The sequence below is a fragment of the Mustelus asterias genome, chromosome 8, assembly GCF_964213995.1.
Source record: "Mustelus asterias chromosome 8, sMusAst1.hap1.1, whole genome shotgun sequence".
NCBI classification, from domain to species: Eukaryota; Metazoa; Chordata; class Chondrichthyes; order Carcharhiniformes; family Triakidae; genus Mustelus; species Mustelus asterias.
The window spans coordinates 31192990-31217870 of NC_135808.1; the positions used below are offsets into that span (position 1 = coordinate 31192990).

The 24881-nt window shown below is 45.2% G+C and overlaps 1 protein-coding gene across 1 annotated transcript in view; it reads left to right on the plus strand.

Moving 5' to 3' along the window:
* Window positions 1-265: 265 nt before the first annotated feature.
* The window catches only part of LOC144497701 (uncharacterized), a 39072-nt gene continuing 14456 nt past the window's right edge, over window positions 266-24881 (plus strand). The window contains 7 exon segments of the mRNA XM_078219144.1: window positions 266-703; window positions 7209-7277; window positions 7631-7660; window positions 7741-7974; window positions 19788-19845; window positions 20697-21145; window positions 21147-21285. Of these exon segments, the coding sequence (XP_078075270.1) occupies window positions 266-703; window positions 7209-7277; window positions 7631-7660; window positions 7741-7974; window positions 19788-19845; window positions 20697-21145; window positions 21147-21285 (1417 nt within the window).

Here is a 24881-nt window from a genome sequence, read left to right on the forward strand (position 1 = left end):
TCTTTCAGCGTCCTTTAGAGGAAAGGAGTTCCAGTCCAAATTGCCTCCCTCTCTCCAGATTTTAATGCACAACCAGCAAATCCAAAAACATCAGTGCCAATTGTTTTTTACACAAATCAACATTCAGGGAAATAAAGATTTGCTGGACACTTTTACATGGTGATGGTGCTCCTTTAAGAGGAGGGATTTGGAAATGAGCCTAACAATAAATTGGAAAATGAAACTGAAATTATGATGAGCAACAGAACTAGCAGCAGCAACAGAGATGGCCGTCAGTAAACACATCTTATCCCTGTTTGAGGGTTTAACCTGCTCCATCTGCCAGTCTCTGTTTGTGGAGCCGGTGCGGCTGGACTGTGGGCACAACTTCTGTAAATCCTGTATCCAGAAGTGTTGGGGAAAGCAGCGTCAGGCTGTGTCCTGCCCGGAATGTCAGCAGCTTCTCCCCCGGAGAGGTTTCACCAGTAACAGGGTACTGGCCAATCTCTGTGAGAAAACCAGGCAACTGGAGCTGAAACTGGAACAAGGGGAAAAGTTGAATGGGGAAACAGAGAGGGAGCAGTCTCTCTGTGAAGAACACAGGGAAAAACTGATCCTGTTCTGTGAGGGTGATGAGACTCTGCTCTGTGCCAGTTGTGTAGGTACTCACCCACATTCAGCGCACAGATTCCTACCTCTGCAAATGGCCGCTCAAAAGTATGAGGTATGAGGACACAGCAAGTTACCCGTCTTCACTGTTCATTGTGTTTACTGGGCCATAATTAGGGCGGTTTGAAATTAGCAGATACATTTTGCTCAGTCCTCTGGTTTGCTCACTTTCAAATCTGTAATTTCATCATTGAGGCATCTGAGAGTGAGGAATCTGTCTGTCTTATGCATACTAATGTGTAAATGCACATGCACTGCTGTCCAATGCAACTTCATGTGCCTGTTTCCAATAACACAAGCTGTATTTACACAACTGCTATGTAGATTGGGATGCCAACTCCGAGAGAATGTTTTCCATCCCAGCTAATGCAACTCCCCTTCTTTGGGGCAGCACAGTTGCACAGTGGTTAGCACTGCTGCCTCACAGCACCAGGGACCCGGGTTCGATTCCTGGGTTGGGTCACATCTGTGTGGAGTTTGCATGTTCTCCCTGTGTCTGCGTGGGTTTCCTCCGGGTGCTCCGGTTTCCTTCCACAGTCCAAAGATGAGCAGGTTAGAACAATTGGCCTTGCTAAATTCTCCCTCAGTGTAACCGAACACGTGCCGGAGTGTGGTGACTGGGGGATTGTCACAGTAACTTCATTGCAGTGTTAATGTAAGCCTACTTGTAACTAATAAATAAACCTATGAAAACGTAGGAGCAGAAGTCAGCCATTTGGCCCATCAAGTCTGCTCTGCCATTCAATTAGGTCATGACTAATCTGATATGATAACCCTCAACTCCATTTTCCCACCTTATCCCCATAACCCTTGATTCCCTTACTTATTAGAAATCTGTCTATCTCAGCCTTGAACACACTTAACAACCAGCCTCTATAGCCCTCTGTGATTAAAAAAATTTCCACACATTCACTACCCTCTGAGAGAAGACATTCCTCCTCATCTCTGTCTTAGATGGGTGACCCCTTACTATGAGATTCTGCCCTCTGGTCCTAGACTCTCATACTAGGGGAAACAGCCTCTCAGCATCTATTCCTGGAGATTTCATCACATGATCACTTGTTTGTAAACATTCCATCAACAGCCTACTGCCATTGGTTGCATGAAATGTCCATACTCACAAGTACAGTCTTCCACACCAACTGGATAAAATGAACAGGCTATTTATCTGATTGGATGATTATTGACACTCAGTCAAACAGGCTCTCTTCCCTATCGATAACAGATTGGTAACCAGAAAAACAGAAGTGTTCAAAGAAAAACACATAATTTTCTAAAATGATTTGTTTTTTCCGGATTGCCCATAGTTGAATGTTGGAGATTAATCTTCAATTCCTGGAGGCTCCAGGACAAAATGGGAGATTTGGTAGCGCTAGCTGTAGCATAACATAGCTTTAAGAAGTTTTCCTTCTTTACACACTGTAGGCAGAGTTGAATGCCTTCCCCTTGGGCGCGTCTGGTGCCAGAGGACATCTAATCAGGTGGGAAGGTGGCAGGTGGGGACCCTGCCACTTTGCCACAATTGGCGGGCAGGCCCTGCTGCCAATTGAGGGCCCAAAGCTGGCACCTAATGCCAAGCAAATCCATGTGGGAGCTCCCAGTGCAAGTCCTTCATTCACTTCGGAACTGACTGAGGGACCCAGCGTCAGGATGGAGTAACCGGCTGAGAACTACGTCTTTCATCTTTGTGGCCGACCCTACACCGCACAATCCTCCCCTCACTCACCTGTGTCTGGCTTGATCTGTGTCCTTGGGAGTATGCATTACGCGTGGCAGCCAATGTCCTCCCAGTGGCGCTGCTGAGTAATGCACAGCTGCTGGCCACTGATTGGTTGGAAGATTGAGATGGGCAAGAAAATTTTATTTTCACCAACCGTTTCTTCAGCCAAACTTAAATTTAAAATTCTCATCCAGATGTTCAAAACCCTTCATAGGCTTGTGTCTCCCCTGATACCTGCAATTTTCCCTGACCCCCGCAACGATCAACAACAATTGTATTTATATAACAGCTTTCTTCGAATAAAACTTCCCGAGAAACTTCACAGGATCATTATAAAACAAAGGATGACACTGAACCATCTGAGCAAGTATAGGGCCGATAACCAAATGCTCCGTCAGAGAGGAAAGATTTAAGAAATGTCTGAGAGAACATAAGAACATAAGAACTAGGAGCAGGATCTGGTCCCTCGAGCTTGCTCTGCCATTCAATAAGATCATGGCTGATCTTTTCATGGACTTAGCTCCTCTTACCCACCCACTCATCCTTACCCCTAATTCCTGGACTGTTCAAAAATTTATCTATCCTTGCCTTAAAAACATTCAATGAGATAGCTTCAACTGCTTCAACGAGCAGAGAATTCCACAGATTCACAACCCTTTGTGTGAAGAAGTTTTTCCTCAACTCAGTCCAAAGATGTGTGGGTTAGGTTGATTGGCCATGCTAAAAAAATTGCCTCTTATTGTCTTAAAATGGGTAGGTTAGCGGGATTAGCGGGTGGTTATGGGGGTAAGGCCTGGGTGGGATTGTGGTCGGTGTAGACTCAATGGGCCGAATGGCCTCTTTCTACACTGTAGGGTTTCTATAATTCTTTCTATGATTCTAAAACTGCTTCCCCTTATTTTGAAGCTATGCCCCTCAGTCCTCGTTTCACCTGTCAGTGGAATCAACTTCCCTGCTTCTATCTTATCTATTCCCTTCATAATCTTATATGTTTCTATAAGATCTCCCCTCATTCTTCTGAATTCCAATGAGGGTATAGCCCCAGTCTACTCAGTCTCTCCTCAAAAGCCAACCCTGTCAGGAGGAAAATGAGCTGGAGAGGTGCAGAGGATTTGTGGGAGAACCTCAGAGTTTTGGGGTCGAGGTTAACTAAAGACTTGGCTGCTGTGTGAAAGCCTGGAGCAATTGAAATTGAGAGGTGCTCAGAAGAGTAGAATTGGAGGATCTCAGCTATCAAGGAGGGTTGTGGAGCTAAAGTTTAAAGTTTATTTATTGTTGTCACAAGTAGGCTCACATTAACACTGCAATGAAGTTACTGTGAAAATCCCCTAGTGGTCACACTCCGGTGCCTAGGTACACTGAGGGAGAATTTAGCATGAGTATGGACCTAACCAGCATGTCTTTCGGACCGTGGGAGGAAACCGGAGCACTCGGAGGAAACCCATGCAGACACAGAGGAAACGTGCAGATTCCGCACGAATAGTGACCCAAGCTGGGAATCGAACTCGGGTCCCTGGCGCTGTGAGGCAGCAATGCTAACCACTGTGCCAAGAGACAGGGAGGGGGACAAGATGGTGGAGGAATTCAAAAACAAGGGGATGAATTTTAAACAACAGGCACCAATGTAGGACAGCGAGCATAGGGTGGGGGTGGGGCAAGATGCTCGGTCCTTTGTGTGAGTGAAACATACAGCAGGGTTTCGGATGACCTCAAGGCTATGGAGGGTAGAATGTGAGAGAGCAACCAGGAGTGCATTGGAGTCATCTAGCCTGGAGGTAACAATGGCATGAATGTGTGGGTGGGAGGGGTCCGGATGGGTTGAGAAGGGGAACAAAAAACAGTAACACTTGGAAATGACTGGTACTGGTCAAACTGGGTCTTCTATACTGTTATAACTCCTCCAGTGTCCCTTCACCAGATTCCCTTTTTTTGCAAACTTATCTCCACTACTTAGAGTGCTTCAGATACAAAGTCAGAATCCAGAGTGTCAGTAGACCCGACACTCCTCAATAGATATATATATATACACAGGTGAGACTCTCTGATTGGGCAGGCAATCGTTACCTCAATCAGGGAGCTCATACTCCAAGAGGCCAACCTCATGGGCCTCGTTGAGGGAATTACATATACTTGACCACGGGACTTCAGCAATGGTGCCAATAATATTGGCTTTGACAACTGTGAACTGACCTTTCCTCCTGGGCACAAAGTGAGAGGACTGTCCTGTGCTGAGAACCTGGAGTAAATTGGACTGATATTCTCTGGAGTTTCGCAGATTGAGAGGTGATCTAATTGAAACATACAAGATTTTGAAGGGTTGACACTGACAAGTCGTTCCCCCTCACTGGGAAAATTAGAACAAGGCAGGGGGAGGGGGGGGCCAATCATTTAGGAAAGAGATGAGAAATTTCTTCACTCCAAGAATTGTGAATCTTTGGAATTCTCCAGCCCAGAAGGTTGTGGATTTGTCATCTCCAGTTTATTCAAACTTGAGAGCAATTGATTATTGATTTCTCAGAGAATTAAGGGACATAGGGAACAGCAAGAATTTGGGGAAGAGGCAGAAGATCAAGCGTGATCATATTGAATAGCAGGCTGAAGACCACAAGAAATAGAAGCAGGAGTAGGCCCTTTTGCCCTTTGTTGTTGCTCTGCCATTCAGTAGAATCATGGCTCATACAACATTCATCACATTGACTTTTCTGCCCTTTCCCTGTGAACCTTTATTCCCTTACTGATCAAAAATCAATCATTCTCAGTCTTCAGTATACAGAAGGACTCTGCCTCCATCGATCTCTGTGGCAAGGAATTTCAAAGACCCACAACATTCTGAGAGAAGAAACTTTTCTTCATCTCAGTCTTAAATTGGTGATCCTTTATTCTTAGAGTATGCCTTCTGGCCCCAGACTCACCCATGAGGGAAAACATCCTCTCAACATTCACCCTGTCAAGCACCTTAAGAATCCTAAGGAGGTGGTCGAGGGGTGCGATCTTACCAAAGGAATTCGAAGTGCCGAACGAGCATCAAAACAGGAATGCTTCAGGCACATTTTTTCAGCAAGAGAAAAAAATGAAATCTTATCACACTTAGAAAAAGAATGAAGCAAAGTGTAATTCTCGCCAGTAGGGGGAGTAGACAGAGTCTATTCAAGCTGGGAAGCCAGCAAGAAGGTGCTATTGTGCAAGTCCCTGTGTACACAGTGTATTTGGAGATTGTCACTCCCCCCAGACATTGCCTCCTTGAACAGCCAATTGCACCGTTCCCCATGATCAAGCTTCTCCCCCGATTGTGGCCCCACAAATATGGACCCCCCCCCCCCCCCACCACCAGCCAATCGCTGCCCCTGATTCATCCACCCACCCCTCTGGTAAACCTCAGCGAACCCCGATTGCAGAGTGCGCATCTCTCCATGCACTGCCTCCCCTTCAGGCACTGCCACCTTCAGACCCTGGCACTTCCCCTTAGGCCCCACCCCTTGGTACTGCCCGGTGTCCGGTTTTCACTGCCAGGGTGCCAGGCTGGCACTGCCATGGTGACAAGCTGGCACTGCCCAAGGCTCACTGCCCGTATATGCCCCAACCACCGGGGAGCCTCAATGGCCTTCAGTCCCACCGGTGAAGCCATCATGTCTGGTCTCTGTTGTTGGGGGATCATATGTGATCCTCACCGATAAGGACCTCCATCGGCCACAGAGGCAAGTGAACTTGGATGATTATTAAAGGCGTGAAGCTGATTACTCAGGCAATTCAGTGCCGGTATTATCATGAGAGGCGAGAAACTCGGCACGAACCACGTTTTTCACTTCTGTCGCGATCTTACTGGCTCGCCTCGCCGATCGACTGGCATGAGAAGCCAATAAGATCGCCCCCTACATGTTTCAATGAGATCACCCCTCAGTCTTCTCAATTCCAAAGAGTGGAGTCCAAACATATTTAACTTTCCTCACAAGACAATCCCTCCGTACAGGGTATCATCCTTGTGAACCTTCTCTGAACTGCCTCCAATGAAATAATACCTTTCCTTAAATAAGGAGCCAAAATTGCTCTCAGACCCCCAAATGGGGTCTCACCAGTACCTTGTACAGTTGCAGCAGGACTTCCCTACACTTAGACTCCAACCCCCTTGAAATGAGGACCAACATTTCATTAGCCTTCCTGATTACCCTCTGTACTTGTGTGCTAGCTTTCTGCGTTTCATGCACAAGTACCCCCAAGTCCCTTTGTGTTGCAGTTTTTCTACATTTAAAGAATACTCTGTTCTCTTGTTCCCCTTCCAAAATGAACAACTTCACGTTTTCCCACTCCATTTATTATACTCCATTTGCCAACTTTTTGCCCACTAACTAAACATGTCAATATCTCTTTGTAAACTGTTTGTTTATCTCTCGCAACTTGCCTTTCCACCTATTTTTGCATTGATCTGCAAGGGGTTAATCAGGCTGCTCCTGCTCCTATTTCATGAGTCCTTAGTTCCTTAAATATTGCTAATGTAGCAAATGCCACATTTTAATCACCCTGAGTAAAGTGGTTTATCTCAAATTTGCTACAGGATTTATTAGTTACTATTTTATGTTAGTAGTATCTTATGTGAAAGTGGCCTCACAAGTTGAAGCATCTTCTCCGAATATCTACCTTATCAAATCCATTCATATATTCTTTATACCATGACGCTGTTATTGGTTTGAAGCTGTACCTGGTCTGATTCAATACCTTTCACTCTGCCGGTTATAAAGTGCTCGTGCCACATGTTAACAGCTCTCCCTGAACACCTCTCCTCACAGTTTGTGATATAACAGCAGACATTACAATGGATCACGCTGAGATCTGATTCCATTTTTAGGACCAGCTGAAATTATCCTTGGATTCCATGGAGAAGGAAAAGAAAAATCAAAGTGAATTAAGTAACAAAGTGGGCGGCACGGTAGCACAGTGGTTAGCACTGCTGCTTCACAGCTCCAGGGTCCCGGGTTCGATTCCCGGCTCGGGTCACTGTCTGTGTGGAGTTTGCACATTCTCCTCGTGTCTGCGTGGGTTTCCTCCGGGTGCTCCGGTTTCCTCCCACAGTCCAAAGATGTGCGGGTTAGGTTGATTGGCCAGGTTAAAAATTGCCCCTTAGAGTCCTGGGATGTGTAGGTTAGAGGGATTAGCGGGTAAATATGTGGGGGTAGGGCCTGGGTGGGATTGTGGTTGGTGCAGACTCGATGGGCCGAATGGCCTCCTTCTGCACTGTAGGGTTTCTATGATTTCTATTAATTCAAACAGCGGCAGCAGAGGGAGATTTCAGAACTGGAGGTGAGTATGACTTCAGATCCCTTTCAACACTGCAACCCTTTAACAACCCGCTGTTTAAACAATCTCTCTCACTGTCATAGCAACTCACTGGATCCCTGGAGCAAGACATCTCCACACAATTTGCCAAAATCCATCAATATCTTGAAGACAAAGAAAAACATTTAATCGAAGAGGTGAGGAAACAAAAGGAAGAAGATCTGCGACCAATGGAGGAGAATCTGAGAGGAATTGAAGAGGAACTGACTTCACTTGAGGGGAAGATATTGAACCTTTGTGTAGACATCGATCAGCAAGACAGTGTCTCCTTTCTCAAGGTGATCCTTCATAACCCAATCCCAAGCTGTTGGTGTGATTGTAAACTGCATTTTATAATACGGTCAAAGCCCATCACAACAGTGCACTATTTGCAGTATAGAATCATAGAGAATCCTACAGTGCAGAAGGAGGCCATTTAGCCCATCGAGTCTGCACTGACCACAATCTTACCCAGGTCCTATCCCCATAACATAGAACATAGAACATATAACGCCATGCATTTACCCGAGCTAATCCCCCTGACACTAAGGGGCAATTTAGCATGGCCAATCCACCTAACCCACACATTTTTGGACGGTGGGAGGAAAACCCAGAGGAAACCCACACAGACACAGGGAGAATGTGCAAACTCCAAACAGACTGTGACCCAAGCCAGGAATCGAACCCGGGTCCCTGGCACTGTGAGGCAGCAGTGCTAACCACTGTGACACCATGCCACCCAGTATAAATGCATGCATCAGTCAGGGTTCAACGCGGAGTGTCAGAGAGGTGCTCCCACACTGTCACCACCTTACACTGACTGCAGTGTAGCTGGAAGCAGAGTGGGATGGAGGAGATACATTGCTTCTTTGTCCGTCTTCTTTCACCGCTCTCCTCTGTTCCTTCACCCTCCCCTCCAACAAGGACCTCATGGATTTCTGACACAGGGTCATGCAGACTCAAAACATTGGCTCTATTCTCTGAACACTGTCAGACCTGCTGAGATTTTCTGCCATTTTCTGTTTTTGTTTCGGATTCCAGAATCTGCAGTATTTCGCTTTTAGCTCATGGATTTGTTTGTCGCCAAGACTGAAGCCATCTGATCCGCTGCCTCTACCACCTCTCAGTTCCCTTTAAACACTGCAACCCTCTAACAATCTGCTGCTCAAACAATTTCTCTCACTATCATCTTTCCCCCCAGCCCATTCTGGTCAAATTTCCACTCTCCCAGGCCTGAGCCTTTCTCTCCAGTGTCCACTTAGGCCTCTCCAAATGCAACTTGGCACTGAGACCCACCTCTTGTCCCTCGACCCTAAACACATTGAACTGACTTCCCCCTCCCCCAGCCCCATGTTGGCTAATCGTGTTGTGTGGCTGGATTTTCTGGCCTCCCCTCGGGCATGTTTCTCAGCGGCAGGAGGTGGCCCGCCATGGGCTGATTGCAGGATCTTCTGATCCCGCCAATGAGATTTCCCGTTGCATCCACTGCCCGTTGCTGGGAAACCCATGGTGGACCAGAGTATCCCACCGGCGGGAAAAACCATAAACTTGTGCCCAATGTTTCTGTCTCCCCCTATATTGTTCCCACTCTTCAAATCTGCCGATTTCACTTATCTCCTGCAAAATAAAAACCCTTCTCCCCTCTTCCCCCCTCCCTGGGTGGGATTGTGGTCAGTGCAGACTCGATGGGCCAAATGGCCTCCTTCTGCACTGAAGGGATTCTGTGAACATGTTGTCACCGCCCAAACTATTGCCCATATTTCCTGGAACTCAGTCCTTTCATCAGGTTGCATAATACCAGACAACTCTTTTCACAATGACAATTGACATCCCCTGGTTCTATAGAAATGGTGAACAGTCCCTCCTCAACCTTCTTGACCTGTCTGTCATCTTTGACATGGTTGACCACACCATCTTCCTCCACTGCCTTTCCAAAGGGGTGTGACTGCACTCACCTAGTTCCATTCTTACCAATCTAATCACAGCCAGAGAATGCCCATCAATGTCTTCCCTCCCAGCTCTTGATCTGTGGGTTCCCCAAAGATCCATCCCTGTCGTCATCCTCCACCTCCCTATTTCTCATCAGTATGTTGGCCCCTTAGTGTTCTTCCTTGATCCAATTGCCCCATCTCATTCCCAAACATGCTCTCACGTGTACATTGTTAACACCTGGCTCTATCTCACCACTATCTTTTCCAATGCCTCCACTGTTGCTAATTTATTAGACTGATAGCATAACATCCTGTACTGGATGAGCAGAATATAACTCCATTAAAATATTGGGAAGAGCAAAGCCGTTGCCTTCAGTCCCTGCCACCAATCTCCGCTCCCATTTACTACTATCAGTCCCAGGTGTGATTCCCCAAAAATTGTTTTGAACGAAATGCCTCAATTTGTCACCACCCAGCTGGGATACCTCTTAAATTGTTACAAAGCTGAGTGAGGAGTGATCACTGGCTCCATGTCTTTATTCAACCCACCCTCTGCTGGTCACAACAAAGGTTTAATCAAAGAAGGTTCCCTTTCCCTTGGATACCTGTTCCAGACCCAATACTTATGTATAAAAAAGGAGCCAATCTAACCTGGCTTTCTTGAGTTAAGATAGAGTACATTTATTAACCACTAGAAAGATAAGGAGAAATGTTAAAACATATTCATACGCATTAGAAGTGAGAATTGAGTCTAATAGTAAATAAATACAAATAAAACATTGTATGGAACAGTCATTGAGTGAGTAGATGATAACGCATTGCAGCCGATATGGATTGATTCCAGTATAGTTGACTTTGGCTGGCAAATAGTGGATTCTTTGATTCAGCTGTTCTGTCGTTTGGTAGAGAGATTTCAGTTGTTTTTCTAGTTGCAATCCTTTTGCTGGTCGCTTGACTTCCATGGACAGAAACGAATGCTGAAATCTTGCTGCCACTCATGCCGGCGGGATCAGATTGCGATGCCTCACTGATTGTGTGCCTCTCCATCCAGGAACACTGACCAGTGATTACAGGAATAGGAGAAGGCCATGGAGCCTGCCAAGAGTCTATTGTCAATTCAATGAAACCATGGCTGACCTCCAGCCCAACTGCATATATTTGTCTTTCCTCCATATCGCGACATGCCATTGATTAAAAACCTATCAATCTCAGTTTTTAATTTAACACTTGAGCTCCAATTGTTTACCATTTTGCAGAAATGATGTTCAAACATCTATTATCACTTCTGTGTAGAGGTGTTTCCTAATTTCACTCCAGTAAATTATGGCATTATTTTTATACTATTCCCACAAGCCCTGGATAACGCAAACAGCAGAAATAGTTTAATTGTTTACACTATTTGTCGAGAGCTAAGAACAATCTTGCCACCATTACATTTCTTGGTGCATTCTAAGACCATAAGATGCAGGGGCAGAATTAGGCCATTTGGTCCATCAGATTTGTTCCACCATTCAATGAGATCATGACTGATCCTGATGTGATAATCCTCAAATCCACTTACCCACCTTATCCCCATAATCCTTGATTCTCTAACTGATTAAAAATCTGTCTATCTCAGCCTTGAACATACTTAATGACCCAGCCTCTACAGCCCTCTGCAGCAAAGAATTCCACAGATTCACTACTCACTGAGAGAAGAAATTCCTCCTCACCTCTGTCTGAAATGGGCGATCCCTTACTCAGACTATGCCCTCTGGTCTTAGACTCTCCCACAAGGGGAAACAATCTCTCAACATTTACCCTATCAAGTCATCTGAAAATCTGATATGTCTCAATAAGTTTGCCTGTCACTCTTCTAAACTCCAAGAGTACAGGCCCAACCTACTCAACCTCTGCTCATAAGAAAATCTCTCCATACCCGGGATCAACCTAATGAACCTTGTCTGGACTGCCTCCAATGCCACAATATCTTTCCTTAGATAAAGGGACCAAAACTGTTCACAGTATTCCAGGTGTGGAATTCTATTGACTATCAGTTAGTGGGGAAAGATGCAGAGGAACTAATTTTCATGGAAATTGCCCTGAAGTGCAATAATTAGAGTAGTTGGAATGGTGAACTTCAATGGTCCAAATGTAAACTGGGATAGAAATAGTGTAAAGGCAGAGAAGGACAAGAATTCCAAGAATGTGTCCAGGAGAATTTTCTATGCTTCCAGTCCCATGAGAAAGGAAGCATTTCTGGACTCTTTTTGGGAGTGATGGGACAATTGGATCAAGGGTGAACATGAAGAGGACATTAATCATTGTATCACAGGATTTAGGTTGGCTATGGAAAAGGACAAGGAACAATCCAGAAAAAGAGAAATTTTTTGTGGGAAAGCCAACTTCAATGAGGTGAGAACAGACCTGACCCAGATAAACTGGACTCGAAGATTGATGGGCAATACAGCTGCTGAAAAATAGGTTGCCCTCTAAGAGGAGCCAGTTTGAGTCCAGTCAAGATAAATTGTCTCAAGGGGGGAAAAGATAAGACAGATAAATCCAAAGCTTCCTGAGCGCAGGTCAGGCAGATAATGTGGTTAAGAAAATATATGGGACACTTGCCTTTATTAGGCAAGGAATAGACTTTAAGAGCAGGGAGGTTATGTTGAAGCTGTGTAAAACACTGGTCAGGCCACAGCTAGAGCACGATGTGCAGTTCTGGTTGCAACATTATAGGAAGCATGTGATTGCATGAGAAAGGGTGCAGAGGAAGTTCACTGGGATGTTGCCTGGGCTGGAACGTTTCAACTATGAAAAGAGGCTGGATAGGCTCGGGTTGTTTTCCTTAAGAGCAGAGGAGGCTGAGGGGTGACCCGATTGAGGTGTAGGAAATTATAAGGGACATAGATAGAAAAAAGAACAAAGAAAATTACAGCACAGGAAGAGGCCCTTCGGCCCTCCAAGCCTGCACTGACCATGCTGCTCAACTGAATTAAAATCCCTTATCCCCTCCCCTTCCAGGGACTATCTATGGATAAATTGGATAGATAGGAATGAACTTTTCCCCTTAGTAGAGGCGTCAGTAACCAGGGGGCATAGATTTAAGTTCAGGGGCAGGTGATTCAGAGAAATTTTGAGGAAGAAACCTTTTTGCCTAGAGGGTGGAACTCACTGCCTGAAAGGTTAGTAGAGGTGGAAACCCTCACAACATTTAAGAAGCATTTAGACGAGCACTTGAAATGCCACGGCATCCTCGGCTATGGACCAAGTGTTGGAAAATGGGATTAGAATAGACAGGTGCTTGCTGGCTGAAACAGACAAGATGGGCCGAAGGGCCTCTTACTGTGCTGTAAAACTCTTTGACACTATCACAAATGTACAACCTGAAATAATGAAGGACACATGTAAGGTAGATAGTCAACATCTTTTCCCAAAGGTAGAGAGTCTAAAATTGGAGAGCATAGGTTTAAGGTGAGAGAGGAGGGATATAAAAGGGTCCAGAGGGGCAATTGTTTCACTCAGAGGATGATGAATATCTGGATCGAGCTACCAGAGGCAGTCGTAGAGGCAGGTAGAATTATATCTTTTAAAAAGCATTTCGAGAGTTACATGGATAAGATGAGTGTAGAGAGATCTGGGCCAAATGCAGGCAATTGGGACTAGCTCAGTGGTAAAAACTGGGTGGCACGGACAAGTTGGGCCAAAGGGCCTATTTCCATGCTGTAAATCTCCATGACTCTATGTACCAGCAAAGTGGTGACAGAGAAATGCAGAGGAAATCCACCATTTTGATGATACCCTACGGAAGACACACATTGGACCCAGATTGTTTTTGTAATTGGCGGGTGATTGTAAATAACCTGGAACACTGCAATTACCTCGAGATTTTAAAAAAAATTATGGGAGCCCGTGAAACACATGGGGCGGGATTTTACGACCTCACTCATCCTGGAACTGTAAAATCCCGCCCAAGGTCAATGGACCTTTCCATTGTCTGCCCCTCGCCCACTACGATTCCCATGGCAGGCAGAGCGGTAAGATTCTGCCCTATTCTCCAACCTCACCCGCAGCTGGGATTCTCTGGTCTGGCTGCGGTGAATGGAGATTTGGCTGAGCGTTGGCAGCGGTGGTGTTCCGAGGGAGACAGTCTTTTCCAGTAGCCTGGTTTGAACAAATGACAACATTTGGTGGTGTCACGAATTGATGAAGGAGTTGACAATTGTGGCATTTTGCGATTGTCCAAATGCTGGGCGCAGGCATTAGTGGAACTGAAGAGTTACATCTGGGAAAAATGAGAATGAAAGCGCCTTTAGTAGAGCTGGATATCACAGCAATAAGAGGTGAATGAACACCAGGAACGCCTGGGAAACAGTTAATGGGTGCTTCAAGTCTGACTCAAAGTATTATTATGCAACAAGCAGGATCCTTAAGATGACACATCCCACAGAGAATTCTGAGACTGAAGTAGATGATAATGATCTACCAGAAGGAATTGTATTCATCACAAGGAGTTTTAGTTTGGCGATGACTGTTGTAGTTACAGATTTATTTAATTATGTTTTGTTGGATACTGCTGCACTACCTAACAACGTGTGCAACATATTAGTTAAAATGTCACCAAGATTCATTTAGTAGTGAACATCGATGCAAGGTTAAGGAGTATAAAAGTTCCACTTGTTTTAGGTTTGGTGATGAAAACACATTGAGCTCACTAAAAAGAGTGGTGATTCCATGCAAAGTAGCTGGAGTAAGTCACTTCATCAAAACTGATGTAGTTTAATGTAAGATACCCTTGCTGCTGAGTAAGCCTTCCAAGAAAAATGTCACAAATTAAATTGGACATGGAGCATAATAAGGCATTTCTTTTTTGTAAACTCAATGGATCTGCAGTTTATTCAATCAGGGCCATATACTATCCCCCCAACACTAGCTGATCTTTCTGACCAAAGTGTTACAGAAATATTAGTGACATCAGGTGACAAGAGTCAAAAAGAAACAAAAACAAATAGTCTTAAAGTTACAGAAACAATTTGCCCAACCTTCTTGTCAAAGATAAATAAATGTTGCTGAAATGTGGAGGTATGGTTGATGAAGAGTACATAAGGTTCATAGAAGAGATTAGTGCAAAATGTGAAACTTGTAACCAGTATCAAAGGATACCACCACATCCTACTGTAAGCCTTTCATTAGCAAGCAGGTTTAAGTGCTGGATTTTCACAGTCCAAAGATGTGCTGGTTAGGTGGATTGGCCATGTTAACTTGCCCCTTCGTGTGTCAAGATGTGGAGATTAGGTGGGTTAGCCATGGTAAATGTTTGGGGTTACAGACATCGGGTGGAGAGAGGGCCTGGACAATATACTCTCAGAGAGTCATTGCAGACTCGATGGGCTGAAAAGCCTCCTCCTGCATTGTAGGGATTCTATGTTTCTATGATAAGACTATACAACCATAAGAAGTAGGAGCAAAAGAAGGCCTTGCGGCTCATCGAGTCTGCTCCGCCCCATTCAATTATGTCATGACTGATTTGAAATGATGATCCTCAACTCAACTTTCCCCCCTTATCCGAACTGAAAATCTGTCTATCTCAGCCTTGGATGTACCGAACGACCAGAGAGTCGGTGAGACCCCATGGCGTTGTAAAGCATGTTGGGCGGGAAACTGATTCTGGGATTACTGTCTCCACCAACTTTTGTCAAGATGGGATAAGGGTGAAGGTTAGTGTGCATCACGAGTCTGGCACCCTGCACTCCTAATCTGGCTGGGTTCCATTGAAGGAATAGGCATCTCCAAACACTGAGAATTTTTCGTGAAGTGGAAGCAGCTTTTTAATATAACATAATTCACAACCCATCAGACATGTGCTGGTCAATAGTCTAGATGAGGGAACCTTTTGGCACCTAATTTCAAAAGGTCTTACGCATGCCCCCACCACAACAACCTATTCTCCTCCACCATCCAACTGCCTCCAGCTCCCTGTCCCTCCCCTACCCATAACCCGCTTCTCTAAAAGCCCCAACTAAGAAACCCAAATTCACCTCGATGGTGACAATTGAAAACCCTCATGAGAGAGAAATGGGGCGGTATTTTATCATCACATTGCGCCCATTTTTGGGCTCGGAAAATTGGTAAAGTCGGGCACAAGGTGATCAGCGCAATCTGCGTCCATTTTCGCGCCCATTCCCACTTTACCAAGGCCAAAAAACCGGTGCGCTCAGGACCCCGCCCAAAATGGGTGTGACGTCAAATTAAATATTTTTGCATGCATCTCAAATCCATTAGCAGGCTGCACGTCCCAATTTAGCAGCACGCCTGTCTTTACCACTGCGCCCTCCCCAGCTGGATCTGTCTGGAACAGACATGCTCTGTCAAAGTCGAATTGTGGCACTCCATCAATGAGGATTAGTGAGGAGCTGAGTGCCTACCATTGGACAGCTCCGTGATGCTCACAGGGGGTTGTTTCGTGGTGGCCATGTTGCGTTTTGGGTCAGGAGGGCCCTGCGCGTGTGTGGGGGGTGGGAGGTCTGTTGCTGATTACCGGGTCCGATGTCCGATTTGCAGCATGGACCCAGGTCTCAGCACTGACCTGAGGTCTTTGGCATGCTGCTGGGTCCTAGTGCACGCAGCACTCTTCCAGGTGGGGATGTGCTGGACACCCTTTGAAATAGCAGTGCTGCAGCCTCAGGACTTTTCAAGCAGCTGTGTATTTGGTCACTACTGCATGCATTCTGGGTGTGTGTTACTGGGGGGTGGATGGAGGGGGCTGTGTTGCTGGGGAGGGGATGTGGGGGGGGGGGGAGGATGGGCTGTGATCACTCTGCCTGCAACCGGTGGGGAGGTAACCGCGATCAGTCTGCATGGTGGGGTGTGGAGGAATAAGAGGGTCAGTAATGTTGGGGGGGTCCAATGTCCGTGGGGCCAGGGGAAGGCCTGGGAGGGATCTGTCAGGGAAGCTGCATTTTTCTTTTTTGTGGCGCATGCGCGGCTGGAGCCTCCAATCGGAGCTGCAGGATTTCGGGCTTATTTCAGTCCCGTCCACAGGCTTCTGCAGCGAGAATCAGACTCGCTCAAAATTTTGCAGCCAGAGTGCATATGGGACGCCTAAAAACATGCCCAAAAAGCAGAACTGAAACTCTCCCAGTTTCAAGTCCACCCGGCACTTAGACAAAAAACTGTAAAATAACCGTCCAGAGTCTCAGTGGGAATGATTGACACACAGTGTGACTAACATCTGTGCGTACTGTGGAGAAATTCATGGAATCTGTTTTGGTCACATTTGTCATCTATTTTGCAGGTGTGTTCAACCACAATTTTCCTATTCATATGTATCTCATACTCACCCTCAATGTTAGAGGTTAGGATAAATATTCTAAATTGTTTCATCTTTCTGACCTTCTATGGTAAAGTTTATTTTTGTTTGTTCAAAACACTGGGGAATCTTGTGGCTCTATTAAGACAAGTATCTTAAAAATCTCAAACATCAAGTAATTTGAACGAAACATTGGTCCCTAACCAGATCCTGTCAACAACTTGGAGGTCTGGTCAAGGATCATAAGAGCCCACAGACTCTCATGCCATTGTCTGCCCCGGCACCCGCCACCCCATGGCCTCTCGTATCCCCCATGTCAAACTATACTCCACTATTCAGTCCCTTGGCCCCTCATACTGTCCAGACAAAGCAATGGAATTTCCATGTCCATTCACCCAATATACACTCTGCACAGAACCAATGATCCAAAGTGCCACATTCTCCATTCTTGCTGGCAGTGGGTGCAGGATGTGCGAGACTGGAGAATTCCAGCGCAGTAATTAAAAATCTGATGATAACCATGAAACCATTGTCAGTTGTCACAAAACAAAATGTATCTGGTTCACCAATGTCCTTTTGGGAAGGAAATCTGCCGTCCTTACAATGTGGTTGACTCTTTCTTAACTGCCCTCTGAAATGGCTTGGAAAGCCATTCAATTCAAGGGCAATTAGGGATGGGCAACAAATGGTGGCCAGCCAGTGACACCCACATCCCCTGAAAGAATAATAAAAATATTGGGGGGAATTTTTCCCTCCCACCTGCCATGGAAATTGTCGTTGGGGAGGGGGGGGTCCGTTGACCTCGGGTGGGATTTTCTGGTTTTGGGGCGAGCACGACCGGAAAATTCCACCCATTACTCCAAGTGCCACAGTCCAATGAGTACAGAAATAGGAAAATAAAGCAAATGAATGGTTGGAGAGATAGTGCACTGCTGAAGGGAAGGTTTTAGATTTCTGAGGCACAGTTCAGGGCAACTGAAGCCTGTATAAGACAGAGCGGTTACACCTGAGACTGGGACCAATACCCTTGTCAGGTGATTTCCTAGTGCTGTTGGGGGGTGTTAGAACTAACTTGGCAGGTGAATGGGAACCAGAGAGTGAGTTCAGATAGCAGAGAAGCAAAGCTGGTAATGGTAGGAAGAAAACTCACAGGTGAAATTGGAAGACAGCAGAAATAAGGGCAAACATCATATTGGGTCAAAATGCATAAAAATGTTAAAAAGGCAAAATTAAAAGCACTCTATCTGAATGCACACTGCATTCACAACAAGGTAGAGGTATTGATGGCTCAAAGAGAAGTAAACAGATATCAACTAATTGCCATCATGAAGACATAACTGCAGGGTGATCAAGGCTAGGAACTGAAATTTCAACATTTCGGAAGGATATCCAAAAAGCAAAAAAGTGGTGGGGTTGCACTGTTAATAAAGGGTGAGATCAGTACCTCAGTGAGAGAGGATCTTAGATCGGAAGATCAAGATGCAGAATTAATTTGGGTGGAGCTAAGACACAACAAGAGGAAGAAAACATTTGTTTGAGTTGTTATCGGCCTCCAAACAGGAATGATAATGTAGCAATCAGGAAATTACATCGGAATGTGAATTATGAGGAGGATGCAAAGAGATCTACGTTAAGCTAAGGGAGTGGGCAAGAATTTGATGGAGGGAATATAATGTGAAAAAAATGTGAAGTTATTCGCTTTGGTAGGAAAACGAGAAACACAGAGTATTTTTTAAATGGTGAGAAATTGGGAAGTGTTGTTATCCAAAGGGACCTGGGTGTCCTTGTTCATGAGTCACTGAAAGCTGGAATATTGGTGCAATTAGTAAAGCAACTGCTATGTTTGTATTTACCAGAAGAGGATTTGAACACAGGAGTAAATGTGTCTTGCTGCGATTCTATAGATCCCTGGTGAGACCCCGCCTGGAGTATTGCGTACAGTTTTGGTCTCCTTACCTAAGGAAGGATAGACTCGCCATAGAGGGAGTGTAATGAAGGTTCATCTGACCTGGGGTGGCAGGATTGATCTATAAGCAGAGATCGAGGCTACTGTGCTTGCATTCTCCTGAATTTAGAAGCTTGAGAGGCTATCTCTGAAACATATAACATTCTTACAGGGTTCAGCAAGGTAGATGCAGGGGGGATGTTTCCACTGATTGGTGGTTGGGGGTATCGAGAACCAGGGTCACAGTCTCAGGATAAGAGGTGGTCCTGAGATTAGGTTTTGGGTTAACCCTAACTCTAATTTCTTCACCCAGAGGTTGGTAAAACTTGGGAGTTCTTTACTCCAGAGGTCAGTGGGGGAGCAGTCATTGAGGATTATCAAAACAAGCTTCAATAGATTTCTAGATATTAAAGACATAAAGGGATAGGGGCATAGTGTGGGGAATTGACATTGGGGTAGAAAGTCGGCCATGATCCATTTGAATGGCGGAGCAGGGTTGAGGGGCTGAATGGCTTACTCATGCCCCTATTTCTATGCTCCAAAAAAGAAGTTGAAGATTATTTATTAGTGTCACAGATAGGCTTACATTAACACTGCAATGAACTTACTGTGAAAATCCCCTGGTCACCACAGTCTGGCGCTTGTTTGGGTACACTGAGGGAGAATTTAGCATGGCCAATGCACCTATCCACACCTTTCAGACTGTGGGAGAAAACCGGAGCACCCGGAAGAGACCCACGCAAACATGGGGAGAACGTGCAGACTCCGCACAGACAGTGACCCAAGGCTGGAATCGAACCCGGGTCCCTGGCGCTGTGAGGCAGCAGTGCTAACCACTGTGCCACGCCCTACAAGTGCTTAAACTAAGAAATTGTTGGATGCCCTGTAAGAGAGGCATTGCATAGAATATGGAGAAAATTACTTTTTTCCCTTTGATTTGTTATGAAGCATTGTTTGTGCATGTTAACTGTTAAGTTTGATATAAAGAGAAGTAAAGGAATCCAGGGTAAGTACATACAGTTGATCGGAGGGTACTTGAACACATGGGAAAAGGCATTTCCCCGTACAGGAGTAGAGTGGATCAGGAGGTAACTATTCAATCTGTTAATAAATCTGGTACAAGTGATGATTGGCTCTGGTTTCTTCCTTAACTGGTTGGTGAGCAGGATTAGAACATTGCCCAAGACCCAGCTGTCATTGAAATACATTAATCACCAAGGTTTGTTGCATAGGGCACAATTTTAAAATTTGCCGACTACACAAAAGGTGGAAATATTGTGAACTGTGAAGTATCCTTGTGTTAAAATTCAAAAAGAGGGCAATCCAAAAGCTAGCCTCAGTAAATGTGATCATGAAATTACTGCGGTGAAAGTTAATCTCATTCGCCATGGTCACGAAACCTATGTTGTTCACTAGTATCCTTTCAGAAAGGAAATCTGCCATCCTTACCTGGTCTGGCCTACATGTGACACACACAGCAATCTTGTTGCCTCATAATTGCAGTCTCAAATGGGTTAACAAGCCACCCGGTTGTACCAAAATACAACAGAAAGATTGCCTCGGTTTAAGAAGAGAGCCACACCGCCATCTTCTCATGGGCAATTAGGGATGGCAATCAAGGTCCTCGTCCCTTGAAAAAATAAAGATAAATTATGGAATGCGTGTTGAGTCCAGTTATACAGATAACTGATCTTGATTGATCATGACAAAGGGTCATCTAGGCTCGAAACATTGGCTCCATCCTCTCCCCACTGATGCTGTCAGACCTGCTGAGATTTTCCAGCATTTTCTGTTTTTGCTTCAGATTCCAGTATCTGCAGTATTTTGCTTTTATCTGATTATTTTGATCTTAACTAGTGTCCATCCAGCTTCTTCTGTCTAAAATATTTGACAGGAACTCTTTTTTATTTCCCCCAGTCCCAGCCCCACTGGCCCTGGACCCAAACACAGCACATCGTAATCTCATCCTGTCTGAGGACCTGACCAGTGTGAGATGCAGCGACACAGAATTACAGGTTCCAGATAACGGCGAGAGATTCGATATGACTGTCGGTGTCCGGGGGTCACAGGGTTTCACATTAGGGAAACACTACTGGGAGGTGGAGGTCGGGGACAAAACTAGGTGGATAGTGGGTGTGGCCAAAGAATCAGCCAACAGAAAAGGGATGATAAAAATGGGGCCTGTTCATGGTTACTGGGCTGTATGGCCTAGCAATGGGCATGACTACGGAGCTACGGAAACCCCAATAGTTCAATTGACTCCGAGTATAAAGCCCAAGACCATCGGAGTTTTCCTGGACTATGAGGGGGGGACAGGTGAGCTTTAACAATGCTGATGATATGTCCGTTCTCCACAATTTCACTGACACATTCACTGAGAAACTCCTCCCTTTTTTCCATCCTGGATCATGCAATGAGGGCGAAAATGCCGCCCCTCTTAAACTGCGTCATTCTGAACCGTAGATTCCTAAATTATTGTTTCAAAGTATGGAGAGTGTGTCCCCTGATGAATAAGTGTTGCAGAACTCACACATTAACATATGACAGGAAACTGAACTGGGAAAGGGTCCTGGTAGTAAATGCTGGAGAGTATTGGGCGAGTGAATTGTAAGTGTTCCATGCTCTGCGATCTCGGGCTGTGATTGTGACATGATGTGCATATACCTTTCAGGTTGCGCATCTCAAAACTACTGCGTATCATTGCATACCTCGACAGGACCTGATGTATTAGCCCCATGATGTGTGAGTCAGTCATCAAGCAACAAGGTAGAAATCAGGATGGGAATTCTTTGGCCGATCACACCCCTCTGCTGGCACAAACAAGGATGGAGAACTTGGCGCTTAGTTAAATCTCCATTCACTGCAGCAGGAACAGAGAGTTCCGCCAATGTGAAGGGCCAGAGAATTCTGACCCAGATGTACTATATTTAGCATCCTTCTAAATCTATCTGTAATCTGTATCTATGTAAACTACATCCATCATTTTGTCTTCAGAAAAACAATACACATTATTGTTTCATCAATCCTTGGGTATGATTAGTATATTTAGATCAAACAACAGAAGAATGTAACACGGTGGCAGTTAGTGACAGTATGGTTTCGGTGACATGCCTGAGAAAGACATAACCCTCAACCCCTTTACATCCAGCTTGAGAAAACAGCTGATGTGAAAGTGAAGTATACGTAGTATCACCACATGTAAAGATTCTGCGGCTTTATCGTGATTCTATGCACACCGTGTCTTCATTCTGGTATTGCACTATGGTCCAGGCAGCAGACATTGAGTCCCAGGAAGATTGTTGAAATCTGGGAAAACTTAATTAAAAGAAATTGCTGAAACAATTGCTTTAAACAGGAGATGAAATTAAACAGCAAACTGCAGGCTGTTTCACTTGAAGTTGGTTCCACAGACAGGAAGATTCATTATCACTGTAGCTATATACTGCAGACTGGTCTGGGAAGAAGTATCTAACCAGTAAAATCTAGAAGAAACCTGTAAAAAAACAGATTCTTTGTGAAGTTTGGCGCCATTTTCCCACCCAAATCACTGCAATGTGGTCAGAGCTTAGGGCAAAAGCAGGGAAAAATGAGACTGAGCTCAACAGTGATACATTGCAGACAAGCAACAACCTATGACTAGCTTCATAGAGTCATACAGTCATAGAGTTTTACAGCACAAAAGGAGGAACTTCGGCCCATTGTGTCTGTGCTGGTCATCAAGCACCTATCTATTCGAATCCCAGTTTCCAGAACTTGGTCCACAGCCTTTTATGCTATGGCGTTTCAAGTGCTCATCTAAATGCTTCTTAAATGTTATGGGGGTTCCTGCCTTTGCCACTCTTTCAAGCAGTGAAAAAGTTTTTCCTCAAATCCCCTCTAAATCTCCTGCTCCTTACCATAAATCTATCCCCCTGGTTATTGACCCCTCTACTAAGGGGAAATGTTTTTCCTATCTAACCTGTCTCTGTCTCTTATATCAGGTCCCAGTTCAGCCTTCTCCACTCTATGGAAAACATCCTGGTGAATCTCCTCTGCACCCTTTCTAGTGCAATCACATCCTTCCTATAATGTCCCAAGCAGAACTGCACACATTCTAGCTATGGCCTAACGAGCCTTTTATACAGCTTCATCATAATAATGTCCCTGCTGTTATATTCTATGCATCAGCTAATAAAGGCAAGTATCACATATGTTTTCTTAACCACTTTACCTATCTGTCCTGAACCTCCAGGGATCTTTGGACATGCATCTCAAGTTCCCTCTGGTCCTCTGCTCTTCCCAGCGTCCTGCTGTTTATTGTAAATTCCCTTGCATTGTTTGTCTCCTCAAAATGCATCAGCTCACACTTTTTAGGGTGAAGTTCCATTTGCCACTGTTCTGCCCATCTGACCAGCCCATCTATATCACCCTGTAATGTATGGCTTTCCTCCTCACTATTTACCACACCAACAATTTTTGTGGTATTTGCGAACTTACTGATCATACACCCACATTCACATCCAGAACATTAATGTACCCTACAAACAGTAAGGACTCAACACCAATCCCTGTAGTAAGCCACTACACAGGCATCCAGTCATAAAAACAACCTTTGACCATCACAGCTCTGATGAAGAGTCATCTAGGCTCGAAACGTTTGTTCTATTCTCTCCACACAGATGCTGTCAGACCTGCTGTGACTTTCCATCATTTTCTGCTTTTGCTTTGACCATCACACTCTGCCTCCTCCCAGTGAGCCAATTTTGGATCCAATTTGCCAAATTGCCCTTGATTTCGTGGGCTCTTGCCTTCTTGATCAGGCTCCCATGCGGGACCTGAGCAAGGAGGGGTTTACGCTAATCACTTCATGGTCATCATTTCGATTTTTTAATTCTAGACTTTTAGTGAACTCAAATTTCACCATCTGCCGTGGTGGGAATTCCACCCCACCACTCCCCTCCCACAACACATCGGAGAAAGGGAGACTGTGAATGATTTGTGGCTTGTAGAGAGGCAGGGCAAGAGAGAGAGTGGAGCAAATGAGGGCAGGAAGTGAACGGTCATGATGCATCTTATGGAGGTGTTCAGTTTTTACTATGGACCCAAGACATAAAACTTGGCAATTTGTATATGCAGCACAAGCAATTGAGTTTGATTTGCACTTTTATTTGTTACTCATTGGCTTGTCCTGTTTGAATTGTGTGAGACTAATGGTTTTATTCGGAAATTCCAGCCCATTCTCCTTCAGGAGCTGCTGCCCCAGTCCCACCCATTTGGCTGGTCACACTCAGATTGGATGAGAGGCTTAATGACAACGGCCGGCTTCGTGTTCCAGAAGATGGCGGTGGAACTCTGGAGGGCGCTGATGGTTCCATTCCCGGCTGCTGCTTACAGGGCAGCCATGCCCACGTGCAGCAGCTCGGCACTCACTAAACAGCTACAACATGACACACATGTTTACACTATTTGAGGTGAATACATATACCCATTCCACACGTGCACACTTCATTGAGGACAGAATGGTGACACGATGGTTAGCACTGCTGCCTCACAGCGCGAGGGACCTGCGCTGTATGACCCACACAGCACTGAGGTCATATGGTAGTTGCAGGGTGATGGTGGGGAAGAAAAGTAACAGGGTTACCAAGAACATACAGAAAACAGCATCTGGAAAACACTTTGAATAAAAAAAACCCTCAGAACCAGAAAACGAGTAAGACTGCAGAGAATGTGTGTATGCAGGTTCTTACTCGCTATTACTGATTGTGTGGGCTTTATTCTCTCCCATTCCCCAACCACATCAAGGCTTTCCAGATTATTTTTAAACACTGCTTACGGATTCCACTCAACGTCAGTGTTTTATACGTGTACAAAATATTCCGATTACTGAACTCAAGGCAGACTTCTCGAGTGAGGTCAAGCTGCCTTTGAGTGGGTCCGGGGCCATGTCCTAGCCACAACTTGATGGCCAAGAAAGGTGCGTTCATAACATGGTCAGACATGTTGAGTGTGTCAACCTGCTAAATCCTTCCAAGGGCTGGCAGTAAGAGCAGGAGAGACTCA